We start from the raw sequence: 20,417 nt of genomic DNA, 5'->3' as shown, positions 1-20,417 counted from the left end.
TTTCCCAAAAAAAGCATTCTGTAAATCTTGGGACAAGATTTTAATGTTTTAATGGCATTTACCTAAACAACTCTGTTATATAAATTTGTGTCCATTCCATGCTTAGATAAAAGAGAAAATTTAAAATAACATCAGAAGAAATCTGAAAAATTTCATCATACTATTATAAAAAATATATATTTTCCTTAGCTAACTGATCTTTATCCAACAAGCATTTTCCTTGTAATGACAGATGTTCTTGACAATGCCAGAGAGAGAAAGAATTATGCAATTAATTACATTGATGTATCATTCTAAATATAGTGTGTGTTCTCATGGGAGTCATGGAACACAACTCCCAAAAACCTCAATAGGCAATATCATCATTATTCTAACTGAAAAAGCTCCTTTTTTCATATGTTCAAGAACCTTAATTACATATGACAAAAGAAAATTTCTCAGCTTGGAGACAGTATCAACTTCTTCCAACTATAATACTTTTTTTTATTCATTTCAAATCATATTGAGAGAAAATGCAATAAATATAACAGTAGTTAACCACATACATACATGTGAATAAATTATTTTCATTTATATTTTTCAGCGGACGATATGTTAGGTCTATTATTCCATTATCTGGATGAATTTTTGTTTCTTTTTAGTGCCGAGCCCTTTTTTATTCCTAGGGTAAGTACACAACTGTAAATTTTAAATTTACATAATGTAGTGTTTTTGATTTTTCATTTTATTTCAGAAAATAAAAATTTTAGAATTTGACAGGGAAAATTTCAGGATTAAAGCCAGAGGGTAAGAAAATTTTTGAAACTATATATTACAGTTTAAATCATGCCAACTTCTCTTACAGATATGGTGAAGTATTTGATTTAGATAAACATCCACAGGTAATCATAGTAGAATATTTCTTTTGTTACAATTGCTTGTAGCTTAATGTGTATTACTATATTTTTTAGGGTACAGAAGTAAAAGCCATCACTTATTCCAATATGCAAGTTCACGATAACGAAAATCAGCACGAAGTGTTTGTTATAATAGACATATAGAATTAAAGTATTTTTCTGTTTTTTTTTTATTTGAAACAACTTAATCATCAGTATAGAAAATTCAAAATGACATTTCTCTGCTGGGTGATATAACAACAACTCAAATATGACACAAAAGTTGCTGGAATGTGATGTTTTACAAACAAAAACTTGCACTGGAAGGCATCAACTCTCCTACTCAACATGTTTAAATGCAATCTGCAATTGTGATAAAAAAACAGCTTTAAAAACCCACATATGTAAAAAAAAAAATACAAGTGCATCAATTGATTTCTTACTTATTTTCTGGTTGATGCCAGTTTACTTAGGAGATTATGTCCCGATAAAAAGGTTACCACACCCAACGCTAACAGATATTTTAAAGTGGTAAACATGTTCCACTTCAACCAAAACATGGTAAATAAGCCAAAAATTGCTGTAATAAAGAAATTATTATTATTATTATAAATGTATTATTTTTTTGTTCATTTATACTTTAAATAGCCTACCTGCTAATCCTAGATGAAACCCTATGGCACTCAGGCTTAAAGGGAAGTTAGAGATATTGACACCCATTCGCCCCCACTGTAAGACCATTTTATATTATTGCATGTCAAAATTAATAATAATAAATTTCTAACTTACCAATATCAATAGTAGCAAAAAAGGAACTAGCAATAATCCACAGAATGTATTTGAAACCACTGCTGGAGGTGTTTTTTCTTGTTCTCTAAACATGTGCTGAAAAAAATATTTTTTTATTAATACAAATTTGAGAGTATAATTCAATGTATTACATCATCATAAATAAGGTTTTGACCAGAGAGAGAGAATTTGATATTAAATATATCAATAAAAAGGAATTTCAACAATTTACAGTTCTTCACATGATTATTTTTTGAATTAATAGAAAGAATTTTAACTAAATAAAACAATAATAATCTGTCTATATAAATTATTATTAGACACACTTTTTTGGATGCTATTATCTGCATTAGGAATTTAATAATGTACAAAAATCAAATTTTCATCTTGGTATTTTAACATCGCAAATATTAAGTACATGATTATCCCAAACAACTTTTGTAATATTTTATTGGTATTTGACAGTAAATGAAGGGACATACTAACAACAGTTAACTTGTATTTTGTCAGTTATTTACTTATGAACAACAAATCTTCCATATTGAGTATACATTAAAAAAACCCCAATTATTGTGCCAACTCAATTAATTAATGCCAGTAAAAATTTCTGGAATTCCTTCCCCCCTAAACAGTTTTGAATTAATCATGCTAGTGAAATTTTCAGTGTGTCTCACCCACAGCAAGTAGCAAGGAGTCGTCACTTCCTGCTTTTAAATCTGTTGCTCTTCCATGTGAGTAAATGAGCAGTCATTTTGATTAAAGAAAAAACATGAAATTTATTTATACAAAGAGAACACTTCATTTTTGTGTATGAAAATCAGTCACAGATGCATTTGGACACATCTTAGATCTGCTAAACAAGAGAATCTTAATTAAAGATGCCCTAGTAATCTGGATTAGACAAGTTAATGCCAAGTATGGAAATGTAAAAGAAGTTGTAATCATAGAAGAAACAAAAGAATTTGGAAGACAGATGGTTAATTACAGACTCCAAATATATCAAGAGTGGTTGACAAAATTGAAGCATCATGGACTTTCACAGTGAAACAGCAGAAGTGGATGGTCAGGTATGATATCAGGCTCATGAAACATTCTCAGATATGATTATAATCATTTTGCAACTCATACTATCTAATGTGGATGAAAGTGGATTGTATTACTGCTTGCAGCCAAACAAGAATTTCCTGTGGTCCCATAAAAGACATGTAAATCTATCTTGTGTTTACTTACATCGTTTTTTTTTGTACAAATGCAGATGGATCTGACAAGAGTCACAACAGTTAGTGGGAAAACTATATGTCTACAATATTTCAAGCATTTTAATCCAAACCTTTATGTGAATTGGCTTCATAATTGAAAGGTTTGGATGACTGCAGTTAAATTTAGTAACTGGCTCAAAGCATTTAATGGAATCTATGAGATGTCAGAACCATGAGGAGGATAATGATGAATAATGCACCATGCCATAAAGCAGAGAAGTTGAGTAATGCGAGAATTCATTTTTTTCTTCCCAACCGTACAAGAATACTTCAACTTCAACCCTTAGATACCCAGTAATTATCCGATGCTTTAAGGCACGCTATAGACATTTCCAGGTGAAGTGCTTCATTGAATGCATTAACAATGACAAGCCAGTTACTGCTTCAGTAAAGTATGTTCTTTTCATGATTGAATGTTTCTCGAATGGGGTAACACCTGAAACAATCCAAAATTGTTGGAGCACCACAGGGTTAATTCCATCAGTTCAGAGTTCATTAGAGCAAAATCATATGGTAGAAGAGCTGACAGATGTTTTGAACCAACTTCAAGCAACAGCATCATTTAAAAATTCTTAAGAAATGAACACAGAAGAGATGCTGAAAACTGCAAAGCATAATGAGACTGAAGTGCAACATCTGCTAAAGAAGCAAAAGAAAGAATTAGAATCACTGTGTTGATTCACAGTGCTTGTAATTGATATTGATGAATATTGATCACTGATATTGATGAAATCAGTAAGCATAAAAAGTACAGTCATTAATACCAGATTTCTTTGTCTCAAAATACAGTAGAGCTTTGATTATCTGAATGCTGATCAACTGAAAGCGTTCCAGTCAGCAAATTCAAATTTCTGTTAGTGCTGTGGCGCTGCAACATTTGGCAATGTCTTGGGCTACTCCAATATTATTTTTGTTGCTGTGCATATTTTAGCTGGCAGTACTGGCATGACCATGAGAGGGTACTTAATTAAGGATGCGCCAAGATTTAAACAAGGCTTAATTTTCCCATCATGAGTAGCGAGTTTTGCTTGTTTTGTGTGGTGTTTTTCTGAGGACTGTGTCAGGATGGGTGTCGTACTGAATCGGAACATTTTTGATACTAGATTAAAAACAAAAATAATTAAATTTTGGAAGTTATATTTTTCAATATATTTATTTTGTTTGTGCAAAATAAAGAAATAATTTTTAACAATACCATAATCACTATTATTATTTTTAAAAACATTTTCATTAAGATTAACATTGACAAAAATTCAACAGAGAAAAATTTCAAAATGGGATAGATTAATATATTTTTTCATACATAATCAGTTATCCGAACAACCCCAGTCCGGAATTGTTTTGGATAATTGATGCTCGACTGTACATAGAAAACATTTTTATTGTGCATATTTTACTTGATCACCTCTAAAGCAGAAATAGAGTTGAAGTGTATTTATTTACATGTTATACTGAATTTTCTCTTCTTTAGAAGTACACATTTTTCTAATTTTAAAATAGTTTCACCCTTGTATAGTGCCAAAAAAAGAAAAAGAAAATAGACAGTGGTATACTAATGAGAGTTAACCTACTTCAATTTGAAATTTTGTTTTAGTGTTCATTTTTGTATGAGGATATACCTAATAATGTTTTGTAGAAGATAAAGGTCATACAATTTGTTTTTTGAAGTCAAGTTGAAAACTAAGGTCTCGTTACCAAGGTAATGTAAAACAGGTTCAAAATACCTAGGCTAGCCAACTCACAAAAAACTTCATATAGTAGAAGTTATGAATGTGAAATTAAAAAAAAATTATTTTCAGTTACATGAAATTTGGTCTCTGTGGTATGGATAAGAGAAGAGACCAAACTATGCAGCTGAAAAAATAGTTAAATTAATTATATATACACAAAATTTACTATATATCTTCAAATGTAGTCAAACAATAAATACTGCAAATAAATTATAAATGCACAATTCTTGATGTGGTACCTAAAACACAACCAAGTTTCTGGATTATCTGAAAGACCCCCAGGTAATTGAGTTTCCATTATATATGACTCAGATTGCCAATTTACTGTAATTTCATATGGCTAATCTGCAGATTATGTGATGGATGGATTATTTATTTGATAAATTCATAATTGCAAGTTAAAATAAAATTTTCTTTCATTTAAAGTGTAAAAAAAATATTTTACTTGGAGCAGATGTTTATCTACCATCAATTTTTTTCTGAAACCACACATACGTGCGTATCTTGCCTCTGGTTATTTCATTCATTTTCTATGTATCATTCTGTTTTAATTGATTTCAATGTGCACTCCTATTTGAACTTTTATCTGAAAAGTTGAGAAGTTTCTAATAATTTTGCCAACTGACACCCATTCATGCTCAATACCAGTAGTTCATACAAAGTGGCAATGAAGAAGGCTGACTCTCTTCCCCCATTCTCTTATATCCCTCTATAAGTCTGTATTTTTCTTAATCCTGGAATATATATATTTTATTATTTTTTTTTATTGACTTGAATTTCCTGACACTAGGTGAGCAAGACAACCCCAAACATTCCCAGTAGTCCCTGGATTGATTGTATTAAGCAAACTTTACAACAAAGTGCTAATTTTTAAAACCCTATATGTGGGGTTTGACTGTATACATGATTTGTATCATATACATGTGAGGTTTAGACATGTAACATTCCTAAACCATTAAGACAATAAATTTGTGAGGGAAGATGACAGTTTGTGATGGCACAAAAGACGTTATGAATGCCAGAATGCCATCATCGTTCTATCCATAAGACTGTTGGAAGATTTAGCTGAACACTGGAAGATTATTGTTACTTCTATTTCTATCATTATTCTTATATACATATGATGTTTATTTCTGTCACTTATTATTTGATAAAGTAACCAATAAAAAAATTGTTGTTCAGCAGCAATTTCGTATTTTCAACAGTTAGGAAGTTTAGGAGTTTGTTTCAATATTGTACTTTATTTATTAGCAGTTCATTTTAACATTAAAACAAAAATAATGGTTTAAGATGGTATTTTTTTGTCTAGACTGCATACTATTAAGTATGATGCTTTCAATGAAAGTGTGAATTAAAAGATTTTAGTTATATTCTAGCAATTTTCCACACATTATACACCACTTCAAGTCATCCACATGAAAGAGAATAACCTGATATTAAGTATAACAAGCATGTATCTATGCTATTTTTATTGTACTTTATTTTGCCATAAACAAATTATTCTGTTACTGCATAAACATGAAGAATATTAAATAATAATTGAAAAATCTTACTTTTATTTCTGCTTTAACAGCATAAGGATTCTCTTTGGCTTTAGGAGGATTTGGATGAGGAGGAAAGCTTAAAATAATTTCACTCTGAAATGATTAATTGAAATTATGTATTAAAATATTTATGAATTCTTTACTTAACACAAATTTCTAATTAAATTTTTCTAAAGCAGGTAAATTAATCAATGTTTAGAAGATTTCAGATATAAAATATTAATACATACAAGTAACTTTTAAAAATACTAAATTAAACTATTTTTAACATCATAAAAACATTAAAAAAATTTTTCTAACCAAATTTCCACACTAAATTTTATTCAATACTAGATAATGAATGTAAATTGTAAAAACAAAAATATAATATTTAAAATTATCAAAAACTATTTTCAAGAAATTTTAGTACTTAAATTTTACAAGAAAATTTACAGCCAAAAAAAATTATAGCTTGTGTATAGTAATCTAATATTGGCTCTTATGCCAATATTAGATTTCTTAAGATTCCAGCATATGTTGAATCAGCATAAAGAGAATATATTTATTTCAAGGGAATGAGTTCCAGATAAATATATCCTATATATCAGTCTCAATTTTTTCTTTTGTAACTAGTGTGTGAAATGTACAAATTTCTTACAATAACATTACATTATGTTGAATTCTGTAATAAAATATATACACAGACATTAAAATAAGGAGGAGAACTTAGTCTCTGTCTGGGGATAATCTGCTATATTTATATCAATTGGAAGCACTTCAAATTTTATTATAATAATAAAGGAAACTTGTTCAATTTGTTTATCTCCTCCTATAAAACATACTGGTAAGACAGAAGATAAGGGGAATCATTACAGTCTTTCTAAGTGATCCTACATTGAACAATTGTTCTAATTTCTAATTTTACATGACCAGTAGCATGGTGTGATCTTTCTTTAGTAGTTAGAACATGGGTATAGAATTTTCAAAAATTTTTGAGAAAAATAACATAATTAAAATATTTTCAAACAAGCATATATTCATTAACATATCAGAGATCCATATACTAATATATATATATACTGTATATGAACAACATTAAACTAAGTATACTACAGATGATGATTAAATGTCAAAATTTACAAACTTTTTAATAAAAAAAAAATTACAAATTTACTGATAAAATTTCACACAAATTGTAAATTTTTTACAATTTTCAAATTCTTTTAAAATTGATGATGTTACTGATGTGGATATTCTCTTCTAAAAGTGATTTTATTAAAACATTTCCAAGCCATTCATTGGATAGTTTGTTGATGAAAAAATTTATATATAAATTTAAAGTATTTTTTTAAGAGGCAACAATCCAAACAATTTTTAGATAATTAAACTACATGTAAGACAGAATCATACTCTAAAAATCCCTGAAGTTTTTCAAACACCTCATTCTATCAAAATGTAGTATAATTATTGTTGACACAAATATAATAACATGTAAAAAAATTGTGGGTTTGAAAACAAACAATGATTTGTTTTAATCGTATAATTTAAAATTTTCTACAAAAGCACAGGGTGATGCTAAAATCTTACAATGGTTTAAATCTAACTATAAGGAAAATCATGGCAGGAAAATAAATATTGTTATACTAAGTACAAATATGATCTCATTTCAATTAATGATCATTCATGTTAACAGAGCTGAACATAAACTAAGTGAATATATAGATAACCGTTATTTTTTCATTTAATTTTGCATAAAAATTAACCTGATGCATGTAAGTTTACTAATTCAGTAACTTAAATTATAGCAAGATTGAGGCAAAAAACTTTGGTGTAAAAATATAATTTTTATTACATTTTTACATCAAAACATTTTTGTATGCTTATACATTTTTATGTGTAAGCATACACATGTATAAAATTACAGAAAAAATTTTTATCTATTAATTTTTAGTTAGTTTTCTAACTTTATATACTGTTTAGATAAGTTGTGAATATAAGAATATAAGTGTATATAAAGAAGTTATTCTGTACTTATTTTTGCTTTTGTAATCAGAATATGTCCTAAATGCAAAAGAGTTTGGCCATGCCTGGTTTAGATAATGATAAAAATATTCAAAACTATATAATATTTTAAAATAGTTTATAAGGTATTTTAGGTAATGACTATAATATAAAGAAATACATGAAAATGCTGAACTTACAGTTTTCCAAACAAAAGGATTTGCTATGACAGCATCGCCAACAATTAAAATTAAATCATATTTTCCTGAAGCATAATCAAATTCCTTGGCTTTGCCATTAACATCCTATTTAAAAATTAAAATTAACATAAAGAAAAAAACAATAGAATGAATATGGGAATTTATCAATTTAGCATTAAAAAAAATTCATTTAAAATGTATAATTTTTTTCTACCAAATCAAATTTATAAACTCCAGCAGTATCCGGCTCTGCTACAAATACTATTTGCTGTTTAGTTTTCTGATTTTCTAATTGGACAAATACTTGATGTGCATTCATTATATCACCAGCAATTTTATCTTTCAGTGTAAACTTCATGATAAGTTTTTGATGATAATCTGCTTCAAGAGATGTAGCTAGCTGTTTATTAAATTCCACTCTAAAAAAATATATTTTTAAAAATTATTTTATAAATTACAATGTTTTAAATAGTTTAAAAGTAATTATCATGTATTCATTACTTTGTAGTTTTTGCAGCTGTTGTTTGATCTCTATCAACCAAACCAATTTCTATATTTTCAATTCCAACTTCTGTCATCACTTTAACATGAATCTAATAATTTAAAGGATTTTATTATACAATGATTAATTTGAAACAACAAAATAAAAAATTACCTACCAATACTCCTACATTTCCAATGAGTCTTTGATCTGGTTTACTTGGCACTGCACTAAGAGAGATTTTATAAAATCCACGTAAGGGCTTTTTCTCCAAGAAGTTCAAGACATAATGGGTGCTGGAAATCAAAATTTTAAAGTCAGAATAATATAAATATCAAACATTTTGGTATTAAGATCAACTTACGTGTCTCCTTTTACAGGCGTGAATGGCGTTTTACTCATGATGACAGCATTATCCTCCAGACGAGTGGCCGCATCAGCCACGACATGCAATGCACCTAGAGAGGCACCCAATACATTTGTAACCTGAACCTGTACATTAGGATTCTGAGATGATAGTGCTCTATTGCTAGCAACAGTCACAGCCACAGGAATATGGAACTGGCAAAAAAAGAAACACAACTTTATTAAATAAAGAATATGTATTTAACATATCAAATTTACATAGAAAAGAAATTAACATATAAAAATTCTAATACTTGTTTTTACATGCATATTAGCTTGTTAAATTGTTATATCAAGCTTACTTATCTAAAATAATCCAATGTGTAATGTTCAATTAACAAAATTTAACAAATCCAGCTTGCCTTAACCTTATACTTTTTTTTTTTTATTAATAATAAAAACATCTAATTTTTAAAATAAAAATATATGAATACCTAACTTACTTTATTTTCTGTTAAGATTTTCAGCATATCTAATAATAAAGCTGCACCTTTAACAGTTTGTACAAACTTCCTGCTCAGGAAATAATTTGTAAATTTGATTGCTTGGTCCTAAAATGAAACATACATTATATTATAGATGTTTAAAGTAATTTAATTTGTACANAGAAATTAACATATAAAAATTCTAATACTTGTTTTTACATGCATATTAGCTTGTTAAATTGTTATATCAAGCTTACTTATCTAAAATAATCCAATGTGTAATGTTCAATTAACAAAATTTAACAAATCCAGCTTGCCTTAACCTTATACTTTTTTTTTTTATTAATAATAAAAACATCTAATTTTTAAAATAAAAAATATATGAATACCTAACTTACTTTATTTTCTGTTAAGATTTTCAGCATATCTAATAGAGAGGTTGCAGCCGATGTTTTCAACACAGAAACGTGTACGTCGGACGTTCAGTGCCGCCTTCCTGTGAGCCTAGAAGTTTGACAATGGCATTTGGAACATCAGTGGAATCATGCACGTTCCAAACGCCATTGTCAAACTTCTAGGCTCACAGGAAGGCGGCACTGAACGTCTGACGTACACATTTTTGCGTTGAAAACATAGGTCGCAACCTCTCTAATAATAAATTTGCACCTTTAACAGTTTGTACAAACTTCCTGCTCAGGAAATAATTTGTAAATTTGATTGCTTGGTCCTAAAATGAAACATACATTATATTATAGATGTTTAAAGTAATTTAATTTGTACAATATGTTTACATACATTAGAAATAGCTGGTGCTTTCTTAGCAGCTTCTGCAAGTCTGTATGCTCCACTTATTATAGTTGCAGTTATTGTCAGGCCTCCTTCAAACTAAAATAAATTGTTTATTAAAATTTAAAATTAACATAACATAATTTATTTTCTTTATTACTTTAGTTAAAAATTTTCAGTTATAAATTTACATTTTATTTTGAGTACGACTAAGTCTATTAAACTATTATATTGCATTTTATATAAATCATGTTCTGTTTTCATAGTAATTCGTGTATTTTTCCATTTTCCATAATGTTTCAACAATATTTAATTAACACAAAATGTAAACATACAAGTTTATATTGTTAAATTTGATTTTTTAAAGCAATAAAACGTAGACAAGTTCAATTTATTGCAAAATTAACTTTAATGAATTAAAGTGAACTGAATTTTTCTTATGAGAAACTAGCCCACAATGGGCTATATATCTGGCCTTAATTTTGTCTATTTTTGGAAGATGACTCAAAACAGCATTGGACAATATCAAATGTGAGATGAGGAATGATTTTCCAACTTAAAATAAATATAAAAGTATCACAGAAAATTGGATTCAAATTTGAATTAACAATGACCATAGAAAAATCTTACTAGGCTACTATTCTGCCATTTTAACTTCAATAAAATAAAATTATAAAGCCAAATAAACTTTGAAATTATCAGGCTATAATGTGGCTATGTAATTATTTAAAGACTAAATAATTTGTCTAAAGGTAGGCAGTTATGTGCCATCTCATGCTAACTTTAATAATTATAATAAATTAAATTATATAAAATATAAAATTAAATTAGTCACATTATAGCCTAAAAATTCATCAGTTCTTTTGGTTTTACTAAAATTTGGATTTGAGTTGATGTTCATACAAATAAAATTATTTCATTAGTTATGGATATTTGTTCACTAAACATACTGAAACATAAATTATATTTAATTCATACTTTTTTTTTAATTAATATACATACAGTCAGCCAGCCAATTAATGTTTGGAATGAATCATGCATATTTTACATATTTGAATGGCATTTAGAGAAATTTTATGAGTTCTACAAAAACCCAATGTACATAAGTTGTACATTTTTTACCAGTATTTATGCTACAGATAGTTTCCACTTACGTCATATTATGTCAAAATAATTATAAAAAAATTACTTGCAAAACTTTTTATAAATTTAAATCAATGAGTGATTAAAATAACTACATAATTACTTTATTCAACACTCTTCACCATTATCATAATGAATTACAGCAGAGCGTCAATTATCCGAAAGTCAATCATCTGAAAGAATTCCAGTAGGCAAATTTAAATTTTCACCAGTGCTGTGGTGCTGCAATCTTTGGCTATGTCTTGGGCTACTCAAATATTTTACGTTTTTGATACTAAATTAACTTCTGAAGTATAATTTTTTATTGTTTTTATATTTTTCAATATATTTATTTTGTTCGTACAAAATAAAAAAATAATTTTTAACGATACAATAGTCTTCGTTAGACTTAACATCGATGAAAATTCAATGCGAAGCGACACGCAACGGAGAAAAATGTCAAGATGGGATAAATTAATATATTTTTCGTACATAATCGGTTATCCGAAACATCGATCTTCCAAACAACCCCAGTCCCCAATTGATTCAGATAATCGACGCTCTACTGTATATAATTATAAAATAATACAATTAAAAATCTGTATAATAATGAGAATCTTATTCAGATATATTAATGGATTAGTAAATATGTTTAAAGTAACAAAACTAACTGAAAGTTTACCATTAAGATCCAAACAATATAACAAATAAAAGTAACTTTGACAGCCAGATGGCTGAGTGATTATGATTGCAACTTATCACTTTGGGAAACATGGGATTTGCAAAAATCCAGGAATTTTTCAGAATCTCCCCATGTGGTCCTAGCCAAATTTACAATGGACTTACTAAAAAAACAGCCCTCTTAGTGCCCACAGAACAAAGTTATAAAGTCATATTTTGATAAGAAATTTCATTTTGAAATCAAACTTTATTAAATTGCATATTTTAGTTTTAATCTGTATATTTAAAACTTACGATGAACCATTATATTACATGTATAACACCTTATAATCTTATAAAACCATTGTCAAATCATTTGAATAATTTCTGAAAATGGCATAAAAACTTAGATTTGTCTATCAACTTGAATATTTGATATTACATCACATTTCAAATAAAATTATATAACTGATAGATAAAATTACAAATTAGCGTACTATAACCTACTTGTAAATATTTTCCATCTACTTCATCTGCTTGAACAATAGCATCTTCAATTCTTTCAAAAAAAGGAGTTAAATCTCCTTGTAATTGTGAAGCAATGTGGAAAGCATATCCTAAGCTGTAAAGATTATTAAAAAGATAAATCATTATTACAATAGTCATAAAAATCAATTTTATTTTACTTTTTATCATCACTTACTTTAATACACTATCATCTTTCTTTAAAGCCGATGTCAATGCTTTAGTCACTTTATTTGAATCAACTTAAAAGAAAAATTTTCAATTTATAAATGGGAATGAAATTTTATCATCAAGATATAAAATTTTTTAGCATAAATTTACCTGCTAAAGCAAGATTTTTCAATGATAAAACTGAAAAATATAGATCGTGTACTGATGCATCATCTTTAATTGCTGCTTCTAATATCTGATGTAATCCTGCTGCAGGTAACTAAAAAAATTTTGAAATCATTCAAGTCAAATTTCAATATAAAATAAAGTGAAATTAATATAACATAGATGTATGCAATATATATATGTAAATATTACTATACCTTGCAATCTAGTAGTTTGTTTATTCCTGTAGCATGGTACACAGATTCTAAATTTTTTGAATCCAATTTGGATTTTACAAGATTACATGTTTCCTAATTTGAAAAAAAATGTCAAATTTATTTAATAAATTAAATAATATAAAGCTTTTTAAATAAAAATACTATACCTGAACATTAGGAAATTTCTGTGAAAGAAGTGTGTGACCTAAAATTGAATAATATGCTACAGATAAATCAGCAAATGGCCACTGAGCAGAAAAGATTCCTCCCAACCTTGTACGATCAGTTGACGTTATATACGTTGATGGTGAGGGAGTCTGACCAGCAACATAAATCACAAACATAAACAACAACCAAATACCTGAAACAAGATTACACATTATTTACAAATTAATATATGATTTGCATATCTGATATGCATATATTTTTTTTTTACACAATAATAGTCTTACTCCATAGTTTATTCAGCATTCAGTAACACCTAATTGTTTTTCTATTTTCATTTTATAAATTCATATTATTAATAAAAATATTTATTTCCCATTTCATTATTTTAAATTTTCAAATTTTTATTAACTATTTTCAATTGAAATACAATTGTTGATAGACTACTTATGTAAGCTAAAGATGGTGAACCTTTTTGAGTCCATATGCCATATACTGTTAGTATAATTATCTTTGAAAATATAAATGTCAAAGTTGTAGATTTTGAATAATGATATTTAAAGAAATGAAATAAAAATGCTTTAATTAGAATAAATGTAAAGAAGCTGAATGAAAAAGATGGACAATAAACTGAAATCGTGTGACATGTTACATGCCAGATGATTCACCAAATGTGCCACAGATTTCTTTCCCATAAGCTGTATAGCCTGTATATGAAAACACAGTTAACCATCATATATAACAGAAACTTACTACTAACCAATTTAATAAAAAATATTTTAGTTAACAATTTAGAATTTATTCTTATAATTGTGTGAAATTCAAAATGTAATTTTCCATACAGTATGCAGAAATAATTCAATATCAATATTCATTTATAACTTCTCATATTTGAATCTGCATAAATGAAACTAAATAGCTAAATGGCCAAGAAAGTTAAAGTAAGCCTACTGCGCTAGTGACTCAAAATGTAATCAAACTCATCAAGAATTTTTCATGAGTGGTCTCATCCCAGATATGGGTGGCCATAGGGCCACACACATCTGGATGGCCAAATGCACAATGGAAATAGAAAAAAGACATACTTAACATCCATGAGATCTTTTTTAATAAGATAAACAACAACATTTATCTGTAATATATATTGCAAATAAAAAATGTGTTCATTTTATTATTATTGTTTGATGTAAAATTATATATATACAGGTAACCCCCGTATAACACGGTAGTTACGTTCCAAAAAATTGCCATGTTATGCGAATCCGTGTTATACAAAACAAAGAACTAATACGAAAAGGAGGGTTAGGTTCCAAAAATTAAAAAACATGCTAGTATATTTTCATAATTAAGATAAATATCTTCATAAAAATTTTTTAAGTGATACATATTAATATAAATTAAACAACGTTTTCTTCGTCATCACTAAAAACACTATTAATTAACCGAGAGCGTTTTCTTTTTGGCAAGTTATCCTTATCCTCCGAGCATTTTTCTGCATTATTTTCAGATCCATGCTTTACCTTTTGCAAAAAGTATGTAATTTTAGATTGCTTGCTTCTAGTTAAAAGGTCTTTATAAATTTCCTTATATGGTGCAAAGCACTTATGAAGAATAAAGCAAGTATGGAATAAGGGAAAAACATTCGGCAACATCAGAAGCAGAAGCGTTGTGATCTGGCAACATTGAAACAAGTTTCGAGAAGGACCGTATGTGTAACGACAGAAGGTGAGAAGAGAAAATTTACATACTTAAGTACTAATAGTTCACGAAAATTATTATTTTCGTGAACTATTATTACTTAAGTATGTAAAACTTTATTCCATTTCATGCTGTACGACGGTTTTACCCAATTCTCGAACCGTATCAGAGTGAATCCGTGCTATAAAAGTACCGTGTTAGACGGGGGATGGTACCAATTCTCGAACCGTGTTAGAGTGAATCCGTGCTATAGAAGTGCCGTGTTGTACGGGGGTTACCTGTATTTCATTTCTCAAGAATCTATTCAAAGAACAATTACATAATTGTACATGGTTTATGACATTTTAGAGTGTATTGTCAAGGTGTCCCTAATGAGAACATCAGTAACATACTGTATCAGTAAAAGGATCAACATTGCCAGTGTGTGAGTAATTACTTGACTTTTTGGGTATTTTCAACTGTGATAGATAATTTCATAAATTTTAACACTAAGTTCTAATATTCTGATAATTCAACATTGCACAGTTAAATCCATTTCTTGCAATCTTCAGTCATTCACACTCTCAAGAAACATATTGGTTTATTAACCAGCTAATTTAATTATTTTTTTTAATATACTGTATATTTAATATTGTAACAATGCATGCAAGTCCAAAAAGCATCAAATTAAATTTATGAACTTGCATGCATCTTTGTAATTCATAAAGGGAAAATAATTTTTCATTAAGTGCATTTATTAATTTATCAAAAATGGCAGATCAAGCACTTCATTGATAAATGAAAGATGTAAAATGGCACAGTTAAAACTAGAAAACTACAGAGCCACAAGAGAAAGTTAAACAATTTAAAATGAAAGAAATAGACAAAATACATTCATAAACAATTTCCTAGAGAAAAAGAAGAGATCAAGTGAAATTTAGATTTTCATATAAGTTTTGAATGTGATATGAGTAATTTCCCTTGTTCACATTGGTAATGCCAAAAAATGTGTCAATGCACGGTTGTGCTGGTGTGGTGGCATTCAGCATGGAGCTATAGTGTTTACCTTAATTGTTTCACAGAAAATATAAAAGAAAATGAAGATCACAGACCTAGGGTGGAAGGTATACAGGAAAACAGTTCATAAGTACTGACAATTTTGACCTAACAAGACCATATCATATGGATAATCCTATATACTGTGCCTTGAACCTAAAGACTTCAAGTTTCTGCAGCTTGACTTAGCAAGATTTTACTATAAGAAAATGGTATCTACTGTATAATGATAATCTTAATACTTAATCTGTCATATTAAAAATTCAATAATAAATTGAAATCAATACTACTGAAAATTTTTTGTCACTGAAATCTATATCATAGTGCACTTATCATATATTCGGTTAATATTAATATCTGGTGTAAATATTAATGATTAATGAATATAATTATTGATTTACAAATTCTACAAAAACTTCTAATGTAAATTTCGTCTGCATTAATAATAATAATAAAAATAATAATGACTTCCACATAAAGATGGCGGACATGGCCTGATTGACATAGTTAACCTTCACTACAAACAAATACAGTCACTGCAAGTTTTTCTACAGGAAACAAAAAACATCACAATTACATAAAGCAGTAACTCTAGCAGACTCAAATAGCACACCATTAAACTTACACTCACATCATACAGACTTGACACAACACACAAAAAGCATAGACACCATTAAGCAATCGTGGGCTCGAAAGGCACTCCATGGCAGGCATACTTATGACCTGGCCCATGATTTTGTTGACAAAACTGCATCAAACAGCTGGTTAGATCGGGGATGCCTCTTTGGGGAGACGGAAGGATTCATGATTGCCATACAGGATCAGGTCATAAATACTAAAAACTACAGAAAACACATACTCAAAGATACAACACTCACAAATGACACATGCAGAAAATGTCACATCATGCCAGAAACTATACAACACATCACTTCTGGTTGCAAGCTCTTGGCACAGACAGATTACTTACATAGACACAATCAAGTAGCAAATATAATACACCAAGAGCTTGCAAAGAAACACAAATTGGCAGACATCCACGAACCATACTACAAGTATATTCCACAGACAGTATTGGAAAATAACACGCACAAAATGTATTACGACAGAGCCATAATCACAGATAAAACAATTTACCACAACAGACCAGACATCACACTCATTGACAAACACAATAAAATCACATACATTATAGACATAGCCATTCCAAACATTCACAATGTACAAAACACATGCACTGAAAAAATTAGTAAGTACACAGAACTTGCCCAGGAAATAAGGCATCTGTGGAGGATGGATAGGGTGCTTATTGTACTGTACCTGTCGTTCTCTCCTGTACAGGTGTGATACCACACACACTACACAAAAGCCTGGGAACGTTACAATTAAATAGAAATACATACATCACACTACAGAAGGCCACTATATTGAATACATGGCACATTGTTAGGAAATTCCTGAATACAGACACTAACACACTTATTTAATTTTTGTTTTTTGTTGCTATGCCTTGACTCTGGTCCAGCATAGTTCACAGCCACTGGTGTGAACCCAGTAACCCAATATGTCTTATACTATTGTATAAAATTGAAAAATTAAATTCTATATCATCTATACAAACATCCATTAGAAAAACTATGTTCAGCTGAAAAATACTATCTTCTATTTGCTAATAAGGATATATTTTAAAAATTACCATAATTTTTTCTGTGTATTAAAAACTATTATACTGGATAGGTCAATTTTATTAAGAGTATAAAATTTTAATATATAATATGAGAGCTTCCAAATCACATAGCAAATCTTTGCAATAATAAGCATTCTTATTTGTATATAATAAGATAATATTTATGTAATAGAAAATTGATCACACACTAATAGGATCTTAGTGACAAGTCTACATTCATCCACAAATACACAAAATCACCACGAAAATCATTAAATAATTAATTTCAATAATATACAATGCCTTAATTTTTATATACATAAGGTATTTTAGTTATCTTTTCCAATATACTTCGCTAAAAGTTTTAACAATGCTTTTTAATTTACTTCATGTAAAATTACATACAAATAAATTATAAATTTGTTTAAGCAAATAAAATCTTTTTGATCTCCATTTCTTAATAAATAATAATAGTATCAGTTCCTTCTTTATTAAATCAAAAAGAAGAGTTTTAACAGTCCCCGGTACTTTCAATCTTCCTAGAACTAAAGAAGTTTGAATTGGGACTATTTAAAAACTGCTTTTTTGCATTCTTATAACGCAAGAAGTGATGCGACCGACAATATTAATACTTTAATGTCATATTTAAAGATTTTGAAAATTATGTTTGTTAGTCATTAAACTTTAAAAGTTGTGTATCTTTATTTCACACTTAATCAACATAATTCTTGTATATATATTTAATTAAAACAATTTTTTTTTATTAACAAGTGCGAAGTTTTCGTTATAATGGCAAATGCTTTCCGAAAGCACTTTTTATTTAACATTTTGAAGACAAAATTAGACTTATGTATATTGACATATTAGTAGATATACTATAAAGGAGACGTCCTGTAACAACATGCCACGCCATCCATACCCACGTGGCATACTAATCCCGCATCCAATGAGCTTACAATTTTTCGAAAAATAAATAAATTAAGAATTTTTCTATATTAAAAACATGAAAATAATTTAATTTGTATTATTTTATTATTATTATTTCACACACTACACAAAAGCCTGGGAACGTTACAATTAAATAGAAATACATACATCACACTACAGAAGGCCACTATATTGAATACATGGCACATTGTTAGGAAATTCCTGAATACAGACACTAACACACTTATTTAATTTTTGTTTTTTGTTGCTATGCCTTGACTCTGGTCCAGCATAGTTCACAGCCACTGGTGTGAACCCAGTAACCCAATATGTCTTATACTATTGTATAAAATTGAAAAATTAAATTCTATATCATCTATACAAACATCCATTAGAAAAACTATGTTCAGCTGAAAAATACTATCTTCTATTTGCTAATAAGGATATATTTTAAAAATTACCATAATTTTTTCTGTGTATTAAAAACTATTATACTGGATAGGTCAATTTTATTAAGAGTATAAAATTTTAATATATAATATGAGAGCTTCCAAATCACATAGCAAATCTTTGCAATAATAAGCATTCTTATTTGTATATAATAAGATAATATTTATGTAATAGAAAATTGATCACACACTAATAGGATCTTAGTGACAAGTCTACATTCATCCACAAATACACAAAATCACCACGAAAATCATTAAATAATTAATTTCAATAATATACAATGCCTTAATTTTTATATACATAAGGTATTTTAGTTATCTTTTCCAATATACTTCGCTAAAAGTTTTAACAATGCTTTTTAATTTACTTCATGTAAAATTACATACAAATAAATTATAAATTTGTTTAAGCAAATAAAATCTTTTTGATCTCCATTTCTTAATAAATAATAATAGTATCAGTTCCTTCTTTATTAAATCAAAAAGAAGAGTTTTAACAGTCCCCGGTACTTTCAATCTTCCTAGAACTAAAGAAGTTTGAATTGGGACTATTTAAAAACTGCTTTTTTGCATTCTTATAACGCAAGAAGTGATGCGACCGACAATATTAATACTTTAATGTCATATTTAAAGATTTTGAAAATTATGTTTGTTAGTCATTAAACTTTAAAAGTTGTGTATCTTTATTTCACACTTAATCAACATAATTCTTGTATATATATTTAATTAAAACAATTTTTTTTTATTAACAAGTGCGAAGTTTTCGTTATAATGGCAAATGCTTTCCGAAAGCACTTTTTATTTAACATTTTGAAGACAAAATTAGACTTATGTATATTGACATATTAGTAGATATACTATAAAGGAGACGTCCTGTAACAACATGCCACGCCATCCATACCCACGTGGCATACTAATCCCGCATCCAATGAGCTTACAATTTTTCGAAAAATAAATAAATTAAGAATTTTTCTATATTAAAAACATGAAAATAATTAACTTTATCGTATCAAATTACAGAAATATATTTGTTTAAATTTAAAATGCTCAAAGCTGTTTAGAAATAAAACAACTCACTCATTTTGTTTCCTTTTCACTTTAACCGACTCCACACAAAACTATTCGAGCCCTTAAGCCGGGCGATTGTAGCGACCTCTCAAAAG

General features: G+C 28.2%; 2 protein-coding genes across 3 annotated transcripts in view; one reads left to right on the top strand and one right to left on the bottom strand.

Moving 5' to 3' along the window:
- Positions 1–1,099, top strand: part of LOC111635258 (protein archease-like) — a 19,486-nt gene extending 18,387 nt beyond the window's left edge. The window contains exons 6-9 of the mRNA XM_023380172.1: positions 584–666; positions 734–786; positions 845–881; positions 951–1,099. Of these exons, the coding sequence (XP_023235940.1) occupies positions 584–666; positions 734–786; positions 845–881; positions 951–1,040 (263 nt within the window). The 3' untranslated portion in view covers positions 1,041–1,099. The remainder of the gene's footprint in view (positions 1–583; positions 667–733; positions 787–844; positions 882–950) is intronic.
- Positions 1,049–20,417, bottom strand: LOC111635243 (dolichyl-diphosphooligosaccharide--protein glycosyltransferase subunit 2-like). 2 transcript variants are annotated; one of them, XM_023380161.1, is made up of 19 exons: positions 20,332–20,417; positions 13,482–13,675; positions 13,315–13,407; positions 13,103–13,211; positions 12,960–13,023; positions 12,764–12,878; positions 10,484–10,573; positions 10,355–10,415; positions 9,707–9,753; positions 9,223–9,419; positions 9,037–9,154; positions 8,879–8,970; positions 8,592–8,796; positions 8,378–8,482; positions 6,207–6,290; positions 1,665–1,760; positions 1,529–1,604; positions 1,319–1,455; positions 1,049–1,238 (listed from the first exon to the last, which is right to left on the bottom strand). In XM_023380161.1, the coding sequence occupies exons 1-18, from the start codon at positions 20,333–20,335 to the stop codon at positions 1,319–1,321; spliced, it is 1,887 nt and encodes a 628-aa protein (XP_023235929.1). In that variant the 5' UTR covers positions 20,336–20,417; the 3' UTR covers positions 1,049–1,238. The 2 variants fall into 2 exon arrangements, with proteins under 2 accessions (XP_023235929.1, XP_023235921.1); XM_023380153.1 differs by lacking the exon at positions 10,355–10,415 and having other exon boundaries at positions 9,707–9,814.

The sequence above is a fragment of the Centruroides sculpturatus genome, unplaced genomic scaffold, assembly GCF_000671375.1.
Source record: "Centruroides sculpturatus isolate CEXI.00-Female unplaced genomic scaffold, Cexi_2.0 scaffold108, whole genome shotgun sequence".
Classification (NCBI taxonomy): domain Eukaryota; kingdom Metazoa; phylum Arthropoda; class Arachnida; order Scorpiones; family Buthidae; genus Centruroides; species Centruroides sculpturatus.
The sequence above is the reverse complement of the archived record's forward strand: the minus strand, read 5'-3'. Positions and strand labels throughout refer to the sequence as shown.

Bases quoted from the DNA above. Each gene is read 5' to 3' on its own strand.
- LOC111635243 (XM_023380161.1), bottom strand. The intron at 9,754-10,354 runs GTGCAAATTTAT...AAACTGTTAAAG, and splicing joins GTTTGTACAAACTGTTAAAG to GTGCAGCTTTATTATTAGAT. The intron at 1,605-1,664 runs GTAAGTTAGAAA...ATGGTCTTACAG, and splicing joins TTTTGCTACTATTGATATTG to TGGGGGCGAATGGGTGTCAA.